Source organism: Hydra vulgaris, chromosome 13, assembly GCF_038396675.1.
Source record: "Hydra vulgaris chromosome 13, alternate assembly HydraT2T_AEP".
Classification (NCBI taxonomy): domain Eukaryota; kingdom Metazoa; phylum Cnidaria; class Hydrozoa; order Anthoathecata; family Hydridae; genus Hydra; species Hydra vulgaris.
Genome location: NC_088932.1, coordinates 30,995,299 through 31,006,737, shown reverse-complemented (window position 1 = coordinate 31,006,737; position 11,439 = coordinate 30,995,299). Strand labels below are relative to the sequence as shown.

The following is an 11,439-nucleotide window of genomic DNA, read 5'->3' as shown; positions in this document are numbered from 1 at the left end:
CTTGAATATGCTACCTTCACTCATTTATTCAAATTAGCTGATATTTACACACAAAAAAAGTGTGCCATATTTGCAACAGAGCTCAAGAGTAATATAGCCAATTAGCCCCCGTCTCCCTTTAGTTTAAAAAGGTAGAGACTATGGTAGAATTTTGTAAATAGATAATTGGTTCATAAAACCAACGCCATCGTATATACATGATAGAAGGAAACGATTTCTCGTTATTGTAAAAAAATATACTTGTAAACAAAAGGAATATTTTTATCAATGGATTTATTATAATAAAGATGTCGATATTTTTCAAGTTTAAAAAAATAAAAATATAGTACTGCATTGTTCTCTTTTTATTTTTTGAATGTTATACAAATACTTTAGATAAGTAAAAGACTTTCATATGCCCAATTATAGCTAAAAAGAAAAAGAGAAATGGAAGTATTTAACAAACGCCTAAGCCTTTGATTGTAAAAAGATTATATTGCGAACTCGTATATTGTGTATCATAAAATGTAAACCATTCTAAAAATATTAAAAAAAAAGAAACTAAAAACAGCCTCACAAAAATAATAAATAAAAAATTCATAATTTAAATTCTTGACATTAAAGAAATCTAAAGATTTGAACTAAATAAACTATTACACATAGTAAAAGGTGAGAAAACTCAATACGTTCATATTCACATGTTTACTTCTTACAAATATCATTTAATTGAATTCTTGAAGCGAACGTCACTCAATAAAGGAAACTATTTGAAAACTCAATTGTCGTTTTTATAGTTGATTTCGAACAATAATCAGCATTTTAGCAACTACTACAGCCTAGAAAAAGCTTTATGAACCCAAAATTTGTCATTCAAAAATTACTTTCCATAGAACTTTTTATTTATTAAAAAAATTAGCAAATTGACGTTAATTTTGGCTTTTCCAAACATTTTCATAACAGCAACACCATCATACTGAAGCTGAAGTAAGTCCTAAACAAACAAAAATAATAAAAAAACAACACTTACACGAAGTGTTACTTTTATAAATATCACACACAAAAATTTTACAATAAAAACCATCTGATTAAAACTTACCATATATTATTTACATAAAATAAATTGTTTATAATTGTTATAAAAATTAAGTAAGTTCAAAAACATTTCCAACCTGAAAAACTAGTTCTACTTTTTCCATGGCAACACCCATAAATTTTGCTGAAACTTCAAAAACACCAACATCTTCAGATGATGTAATTTCAAACATAACATTTTTAAACCTAAAAAAAAAATAAAAAAAAAAAATTTAAGTACTATAATAGATACTACGAAATGCATTCTTATTTGTAAATAAAATCTTACTGAGGCTGTGGCAATCCCTCTATTTCCAAAACAACTTTCTTTTCAAACAACTTTTGTGCGCTATACTTTATTGTTCCAACAACAATGTTATCTGATTTCTTACCTTTCTTTACTTTACCTACTTTTCTGTAAAAATATAAACAAATTAATACAATAGCTCCAGTATAAGATTACAATAACCAGTGAAAAAACAACACATACTTCTTAGTAAGGTTATCAAGACAAACTTTAGTGTATTGATTGTAATAATTGACTTGTTCTTCATAAAATTTAGCCTTTCTATTTAAATTATCTAATGTTTGTTTCAATTTCTGCAACTCTTGTTTTCTTCTTTGACGATACTTGCGTTGATTTCGAATGTCCTAACATTACAAAGAAACAAAGAATTAAACTAAAATTAAGACATGAAATATTTAATTAAACTTGATTATTATATTAAAGAATTCATTTTATAGTAGTAGTTAAAGAGAATCCTAAATGAAAAAAAAAAAGTAAAAATAAAATAATTTTATGCATATAACCATTTTTTTTGGGTAACTTTTTTTTTTCAAGTAAAGAAAACACTATCAGCAACAAATATGAAAAATTGACTGTACAGTAGCTTCAATAAATATTAAATTAAAAGATTGTTATTTTCAAGAACAATTAAAATTTCTTTTCAAACTACAAAGAAAATCTAACGGTTTGAAATAACTATGAACTAAATGTTTAAATTAATAACTTCAGTTATTTGTTTATTTAAATTAATAACTTCAATTATTTGTATGTTGTTTATGAAAAATGTCTAAAGAGAATAAAAAAACAAAAAGAAAACAAGAAACAAAAAAAGAAAACAACAACTCAAAAAACCTGTTAAAACGTCCATAATAAACAATCGCTGACATTGTTTAGAGGTATTGCTTTAAAATAACTAATGATATAGAGAAATATGCTTATGACATAATAAACACTTGCTAAAGTAACTTTCATTAAATTCTAAAAATTTTTTTTTTTACTTTTTTGAAAAGTAAACTTTTTTGAAAGTAGACAAAAATAACAAAACATCAAGTCAATTATAGATATAAACTGCACATTCATTTCATTCAATATTTCATTCATTCATTTAGAATCAATATATTTAATACAAATTCAAAATATAAAATCAAATATTTAATAGCATATTTAATATATTATTTATTGTACTTTTTTTCTTTTAAATAAAACATTAAAAAAATGCTTCTAAAAAATCAAAAACCTTTTAAACACTTTTAATACTGTGTTTAATTGTAAACATATAAGCATTTAAGTTACTTTTTATCTACTTAGTCTTTTATGACATACCATCTTATTTATTTTAAGAGTATTTTAAGAATAAATAAACTTTTAAACCAAGAAACATTTTTAGATGATAAAAAGATGCTTATTTTTGAATACAAATTTAATAAACTTATAACTTTTTAAATATTCTTTTAAATAAATTTTTTTTTTTGTAACCCCATTTAGTAAACCCATTAAAAAACGTAATAAAACATTTTTAACACAAAATTCGCAAAGAATACCTTTGCAATGGCATTTACAATATCTTGGTAACGATTCTTAGAAGAAACAAGCCCTTGCTGCTCAAGAGTTTTTAAATTATGATAAATCTTCTTTTTAATTTCTTTTAAGGACATCCTGTTGAGAAAAAAAAGTGTTACATAAATATAAAAAATGAGGTAATCAGGATTCAAACAATAACATAGAGGATACAAGTTACCTGGATAAAAACTACCTGTATACCAAATTAATTTAAATTAACACAAAATAGTTTAAACTTACTTGCTATCACCAAGTGAAGATGCTGATCTTTTTACTCCACTAGACTTTTGTTTTCCTTCATGTTCATGCCTTTGTTTAACAATACGCGCGTGTTCACTTTCCTGCAATATCACAAAATTTACTAATATTTACTATTAAATATTTTGATTAAAAAGCTGCTGCAAAAATACAGCATCTTTGTAGAAAACAAAACACACAACTACCTGTTGTTTTGTAGCGGGTGTTTCTAATATTTGAATTAAATGTTCTCCTTGTTGCACGCGCATAATGTCAACTATAAGTTTTTTTGTTCTACAATGAAAAAAAAGTTTTCATTACATCAATGAAATAAATAAATGTAAAAAAGTGTTTTAAAAGAAAATAAATAATACTTCAAATCTATATATACACCTATATTTATGGACATATTTTTACAGTATTTTAGATGCATAGCACCTCCATTAGATTGATTTTTACAAGAACTAGAATAAATATTTTGTTTTAGCTAAAAACTCCTAAAATTTTTACCTACATACTTTTATTGTTAGATTTTATTTTCATTGCTTTAAGTAAAAGATGGTTGGAAATAAAGAGTTCACAAAAAAATATGTTCAAATAAAAATGCAAAATTATCACACTGAACCAATAAGAAACATTTCACCTAATTAACAAAATATATCTCACCTAACAAACAAAGCTTTCATATCTGAATCATCATCATCTGGAACTTCGAATTTATTTGTTAATGTTAGTGAAATTTCAGTTTGAGCCATTTTAGCAATTTGTTGTTCTTGCTCTTCTTTTACATCAGACTTAGGTATACCAACAACTTCTTCAACTGTAGGTACATCTCCAAGGTCATCCAATAGTTCTTTAAGAGGATCATGTTCATCACTTGTAATTTCATGTACATGTTCACTTAAAAGCTAGAATTTATTGTATTTCATTTTTATTTATTATTTTAATTGTATTTCAATTTATTTAAATTGTACAATTAATGAAGTGTTATTCAACTAATTTTAAATTAAAAAAATGCGTGCTTATCAATATAAACGATTATTAACAGGATAGTTATTTAATAACTATTATTATTACATCAATAATAGTAACTGAATATTTAAAAAACATTGCAATACTTGATGTGTATCAATGATTTCTTGAACAGTCATGTAAACAACTGGCTTTGTAACCATAGTAACATCAGAATATTGGTCAATATTAAAATGTGATTCAGCATCTTCAACGGTAGAAGCATCAGTAAAAAATTTTCTAAAAAGAAACTTAAATGTGAAAAGAAAATATATATTTCTAAATTTAAATGCACATATGTATATCACATTTATAAACATTAAATAAACTTTTATAGTTAAAATATTTTTGTTAAACTTGAACAGTTTAACAAAAATATTTTAACTATAAAAGAACCTATAATAAAATAAATTATAATAAAAAAAACTTCATAAAATTAAAATCTTATTTACTTAAGTCTAGCAAAAGATTCTGATATATAAGGGTTCAGTGAACTCATGTGAGCATTCTCAAGATCAAACTAAATATTAACAAAAAATTGTAGTAATATTAACAATAATAATCAGAATTATAATTAATAACAATAAGTCATAAGAGAAAAAATAAAACATAAAAAAATAGTAAACAAAAAATTTTTTTCTTTGCATAAAAAATACCATTTTATTTGAGGCTGCATACTGCAAAACTTTAGCTATCAATCCAAGATTTCGTCTCTAAACCAATTATTAATAATTTTTATTAAAACTTAGTTTATTTGTCCGTTTTTCAAAAGCAACAAATATATTTTACTATATAAATAAAAGAACTACCTGATCTTGAGAGAGACCTTTATCAATAGCTATATCTACAATATCAAAAGCATCTGGAGCAACAATAGCAGGATTCATATATCGATAGTATATAAGATTACCAACAACCTATTAGATTTTTCCAAAATAAAAATATCTTTAAATCAATGTTACCCCTCACAAAAAAAACAAGCCTAATATTGCAAAAAACACACACACATATATATATATATTTTTGCAATATTATATATATATATATATATATATGTATATATATATATATATATATATATATATATATATATATATATATATATATATATATATACACATATATACCTATTAGATTTTTCCAAAATAAAAATATCTTTAAATCAATGTGTTACCCTTCACAAAAAAAACAAGCCTAATATTGCAAAAAATACACACACACACACACACACACACACACACACACACACACACACACACACACACACACACACACACACACACACACACACACATATATATATATATTCATTGGCTACATAAAAAATTAAAGAAACTTTCTTAAAATTGAAATTTTATTACTTAAAATGCTTGGATCAAAAATTATCAGGAAACTAAAATAAAAGCACATGCAACCAAGGTTTCATTGTTTCATGTACATGCAACTAAGGTTTCATTGTAGGAAAAAGTTAATTTAATATGCTGGCTAACTCAATAAACAGATTGGAAAACAAGTCTATTAAAGTTTGTTCAGTTAAAGTTATTTAAAAATTTATCTACATTCCAGCTTTGATGAAAAAGAATTATTCATAATCTCTCAAATTTTCGAAAGTTCTACAAATAGGCTTAAATATTTGAAAAAAAAATTTACATTTCCTCCGGTCTGTTTAAAAAAGTTTGTATTTAACATTTTGAAAAAAAATAAACTACCTTTTTTGTGCACACTTATTACAAAAAAACATAGGAAGTATCTTTATTTTTTTGGATTGGTTTAATAAATCATTTGCTCATAATATATTTGTTGTAAAAAGCATAGAACAATAAATTGAACTCTTTTAACTCATATAAACAGTAAATACATATAAAAAGAAAAAGAGAAAAGAAGGTGATAAATGTTTGACATTTTGTAAACTAAAACTTTTTGTTTTGAAGTATCTATTGACAAATGACAGATAAAATTCATTCAAATTTCAAAGGTGACACTAAAAATTTTATACTTATTTTAAGCATAAAAAAAAACATATTAATATATTTCCATTCAGTAGATTCAAGCTATTATTTATTTATTTCGGCATTAAAAAAGAACACAATGTTGTTTTATATAAATAAAATCTACATGCCCGGGGCTAAAAAAAGACAATATTTGCCTTGTCACTATGCCCCGAACTTATTACAGATAAAACATTAACAAAAAAAGTTAGAGTCATCATTGAGTACAATTAAAACTTTCAGGTTATTTACAAGCTTACTAAGAGTTTAAAGTAAAAAAAAAGATATTTATTAATCGACTTTTACAATGAACTCATTTTACCATTTACAAACCAAGGAAGAACTTGCGTGATTCATGTCAAAAGTAAAAAAACAAAAAAGGTAAAAAAATTTTGCAGCATAGAAAGAGTAAGTTATAGGCAAGAAAAGAAAAAAAAATCTGCTGTACTTATGTAAGGACCCACTGTTAATTTAATAACAAAACTTATTGCAGAAAAAATGCATAAAAAAATGCATTAAAAAATTTCAAAAAAAAAGGCCTTTTTTAAAAGTAAAAATTATTAGCCATGAAAAACACCTCTACCTATTTGTAGCAAATTCAAACAATTTTTTTGAAGTCTGTTTTTTTTTTAATAGGATTTTAATTAATTTCTGTACTTTTCACAGACAAATTTGTTGGATGTATAAAATGATGCTCTTAAATAGTAAAATTTTAAATTAAACAATATGACACCTGTATGCTGGGCTAATGATTTGTAAAAAATTAAATAACAATTTTAAAACAAAACTAATTATGGATTATTCCCACTCACCTTCAAAATTTCATCATCCTTTGCATTAGGGAATTTTTCTCTTAGAGATTCCTTGAGTGTCATTGCAATATATCTCATCCCATAACTGAAGAAGAATATAATTAATAATAAAGTAAGTTTAAACAATAAATCTCAGTTTACGAAACTTATAAACAACTTACGGAATTTTGTCAATAGATTTGATAAAGTGATTTAAAAATTTGTCAGAAGCAACTTCAAGGGCTTTAACTGAAGCCTCAATGCGTCTTGCTACTTCTGGTTGTTTCATAGCAAACTCATTATCAACATCATAAGGAAGTTCACTTGGTTTACCAGTTTCACTCTCCATCTGATTTATCCATTGCTTGTACACTTCTGTTGGGTTAGTGTTAATAACTAGATTTTTGTCTGTAATAACTTCTTTCACAAGAGGACTTAAAATATCTCGAAGTGAAGTTTGACCTTTTGAACCTCTAAAAATATTTTAAATATAGTTATTAGTTTGATAAAGAAAATCTAAAGTGTAAAACTATGTAATAAACATCTCTCATTTAAAAGAGCATTTAAAATTATAAAGTGTCTATTATTAAGTTATTTATTATTCTTATCAAACTGTAATTTAAGTCTTCATACTAACAACAACTGTTACAGAAATAACTAAGAAGTGACACCATTTTTAATGGGTTTTTGATGAGTTAATATAACACATTAAAAAGTTAATAAAATAATTAAGAAACATACACAGTTTAATTTACAACTTTAAAACCTTTGAAACTTTTTTTTTTATCTTTTTATCAAAATAGAAACATTTATTTATAGTGAAATTGACAGAATATTTTTTTGCATGTACATTATTTATGAATAAATTTCTCAAGAGAATAAAAATAGTAAACATTAGATAAACTTAAAAACTTGTTTAAATTTCTTTAAGATTACATTTAGGACTTTATGCCAGTATTTAGTAAATAGGGAAAGATACAGTAAAAGGATGCAACTTGTTGAATAAGAAGCCAAGCAAGAACGAGTTTTAGTTTATTGTGATAAAGATGGTAGCTTGTTTGAGCATTGGCCGTGTTTAGAGAAATAGCATAAAAAAAGAAAGGCTAAAGCCTGCTGCTGCTGATGATGGAAATGATGATGGCAATGATGATGATGACAACAATGATGATGATGACAATAATGATGATAATGATGACAATTATTATGATGGTTATAATGATGATGATCATGTTGATCATAATGATGTTTATAAATGCATATATATACAAAATTAAACATAAGTTTTGAAAAAAAAAGTACTTTAGGATGTATAAATAATTATGCAGCCCCAGTCACAAACCTGGCTCTGACTATATTTTATCAAACCTGGCCCTGGTCAAATATCAACCTGGGTCATTTACCAATGCCTCATGACATTAACACAACTGTAATTTCAGCATTTTTTTATGACATTTTATCTTTCATATTTTTAGATAATCAATTGAATAAACTTTTTTACGACATTTTATCTTTCATATTTTGAGATAATCAATTGAATAAGCTTTTGGACAACAAGACACATTTATTATTGATTAAAAACAAGCTTTTTTTTTTGTTTTTGTTAGTATATCAACTTTCCTTACAAAAAGATTTGACTAATATAAATTAAACATGTTTCTTAAATATTTTTTAGATGAAAAAAATCTTTATTATGCATAAAAACCCTTTTGATATATATTTTTTCTTTTTAGATGCTGTTATTCAACAAAACTATGTCATAAAGGGATGCCTAACGGACGAAACATGTTGTCTTCATATGAAAGAAAATGTTTAAAAAAAAACAGGCTAAACCTATTTTCATTAAAACTAAATAATAAATGCATATCAATACAACAATAAAATTATTGTTTTAGTTAAAACTTTCCATTTTTTGTTGGTTCTCAGTGACAAAATTGCAATGATTATGGGTGAAAATAGAAAAAAGATTATTAATGTACAATTCCTATGTTGATAAAAATTTTATTGTTTTTATATACATTTTAAATATTATTTGCGCCTAACCCTATTTGAGTCTGTCTGAATATGTACACTTGACTGCTACTACCTAAATAAACTATAATTAACAACAATATAATGTAACTACAAATAAACAACAATTTAGTTAAAAAAACATACAACTACTTTGAATAAAACATTTAAAATCAAATAAAGTAGTTTCTATAGAGGATTCAAACCCGCTACTTAGACAGCAGCGCCTAAAATTAGAGCAATAAAACATCCACTGCACTACACTAATACAATGCCTAATAGGAAAAATTAATGTATTTAAACATATTTCAAACAATCAACAAATAATGCTTATTTTAAAAAAGACAAAGCAAATATATAAACTTATATATTCTTATAAAATCTTTTTCCTTATTTTTTATAAAATATCTTTTGTAAAAGATATATTAATTTAAAAATAATTCTAATGATTGACAAACCAAATATATTGTTTTATTTTTAATTGCATTTCAAAATGTTTTTGAAATTTAGTTAAAGATTATACAAATAAATATGATTTTTTTATTGTCAGAAAAAAATACTTCAATATCTTAAATGAAAAAAAAAATGAAGTCATGAACTGTTATAAATAAAATACACATGAAATAAACTATAAAGTCTGCAGCGTATATTATAAAAACTATGAGAACCAAGAAAAAATGGAGAAAGCTTCAACTAAAACAACAATTTTAGTTTTGTTGATATCCATTCATTATTCAGTTTTAATCAAAAAAATTTAGCCCAAATATTTTTTTAAAACATTTTCTTTAATAAAAATACAACTTTTCTTGGCAGTTGGGGATACCTTTAAGTCATTTAGTGCTTTTTTTTATTAAACTCATTGTTTAAGAAAAGATTACATAGCTTAAAAAACCATCAGTGTTTTTAAAGAAACTTTAATTTAAACAACTAGACTATTCACAAACAAAGTAAAAGAAAAAAAAATGTGGCTAACAAAAGCTAATGTAAAACTGGTTGTCCAACCTGACATCAAGGATTGGATTTAAATAATTACAGCCTGCAAAACTATTAAAATTAGACATTAAAAACAAATTATTTTTTAGTAATTTTTCTTTATATTCTTATTACGATTGTAAAAGCAATTGATACTGACATTTTATTTTATATTGATACAAGCAATCAATACAGGAAATTGATTTGAGTGTTTTCTTCTATTGCAAAATCTAAATACCTTGCCTAAAAACTATTTACCAGACAATATTTATTGTCTGCAAAAGTTTCATACTCACATTTATAGCATAAAGAATAACTGTATATAAATCATTTACCTATTAAAATGAACTATCATTTTAATTACAGTAGGGTTGCCTGTAACAATTTCAACAATTTGATCAATCTTATCTCTAAAAAAGAAAAAAATTAAAAATTAAATACAACAAAGATAATAAAATACTATATCTAATATCTAAAAACACTTACCCTATTTCTTCACGTAGAGCAGTTTCAAACATCTTTAATAGAAGATACTCTTCCCTTGCATTAGCTGCATAATTATATAGGGTTAAAATCACTGACTCCATAAATTTTGTTGTTTTGATTTGTGGCATTTTGAAAATAAGTCGTGCAAGATAATTTGGATTTGTCTGCAGAAGATAAAATAAATGCTGATAAGCTTCTAACTGTTCTCTTTTCTCTCGACTTAATCCTTTTATACCTTGAGTAGCTTGGGTTGCTGTTAAAGCATCAGAGCGATCTTTTTTGAGTTTTTTGTTGTGCATCACTACATCTTGTAAAGTAATTCGATTACGTACTAAAAGTCCAATTTTTATGTCCATTGTGTTCAAATCATTTTCAAGCTGAGAAAGTGAACGTATTTCCGTAACAACTTGGGCCTTAAGTTTCTGTAGTTCAAGTTCTTCTTGGAAATCAATATGGTCATGCTCAAGTAAATGTAAAAACTTGCGCACACTTTTTACAGGTGGTTGCGGTTTACTCAACATTTTGTAATCATGGTGTGCTAAATTAGCACGAAGAAAAGATTGAATTTGTACCACTTCTTTTATCTAAAAGAAGAAAAATAGCATAGAAAGATAGCATTAAAAAAAAAAAAGCATAGAAAAGGAATTGAATTCGTGAGACCTATTACTGATTTAAAATTAAAAAAGTATATATATAATTTAAAATAAGACAAAAAACACAACAGAAACATAACAATTTACATGATCTTTAAAGTATTTCAAACGATCATTATACTTTTTTTTTGCTAAAAACATTCTTGCAGTTGCTTGAATCTAAATCAAACAAAATGTCAGAAGCAATTTTTGAAAAATGATAACCTAAATAAATAATAATTGTACTATCTAATAAATAATAATTGTACTATCTAATGAACATGAAAACATGAAATATACAAATAGTGCGCATATTTGGACATATTTACCTTAATAACAGCATCTTCATTGCTATGTAACTGTGCTAGTCTATCTTGGTATGCCTTTTTAGCTTGGTAAGATTTCCATGTGGCCTAAAA

General features: G+C 24.8%; 1 protein-coding gene across 2 annotated transcripts in view; it reads right to left on the bottom strand.

Annotated features, from left to right (window-relative positions):
* Positions 1-258: 258 nt before the first annotated feature.
* Positions 259-11,439, bottom strand: part of LOC100200912 (ras GTPase-activating-like protein IQGAP1) — a 36,963-nt gene continuing 25,782 nt past the window's right edge. For both annotated transcript variants that reach the window (XM_065815256.1, XM_065815255.1), the window contains exons 19-36: positions 11,350-11,433; positions 11,129-11,200; positions 10,389-10,972; positions 10,238-10,312; positions 7,106-7,396; positions 6,945-7,029; positions 4,954-5,061; positions 4,801-4,857; positions 4,597-4,664; positions 4,252-4,384; positions 3,800-4,041; positions 3,340-3,427; positions 3,137-3,237; positions 2,878-2,992; positions 1,541-1,701; positions 1,340-1,465; positions 1,149-1,257; positions 259-970 (exon numbers count right to left, since the gene is read on the bottom strand). In XM_065815256.1, the coding sequence (XP_065671328.1) occupies positions 857-970; positions 1,149-1,257; positions 1,340-1,465; positions 1,541-1,701; positions 2,878-2,992; positions 3,137-3,237; positions 3,340-3,427; positions 3,800-4,041; positions 4,252-4,384; positions 4,597-4,664; positions 4,801-4,857; positions 4,954-5,061; positions 6,945-7,029; positions 7,106-7,396; positions 10,238-10,312; positions 10,389-10,972; positions 11,129-11,200; positions 11,350-11,433 (2,613 nt within the window). In that variant the 3' untranslated portion in view covers positions 259-856. The remainder of the gene's footprint in view (positions 971-1,148; positions 1,258-1,339; positions 1,466-1,540; positions 1,702-2,877; positions 2,993-3,136; positions 3,238-3,339; positions 3,428-3,799; positions 4,042-4,251; positions 4,385-4,596; positions 4,665-4,800; positions 4,858-4,953; positions 5,062-6,944; positions 7,030-7,105; positions 7,397-10,237; positions 10,313-10,388; positions 10,973-11,128; positions 11,201-11,349; positions 11,434-11,439) is intronic.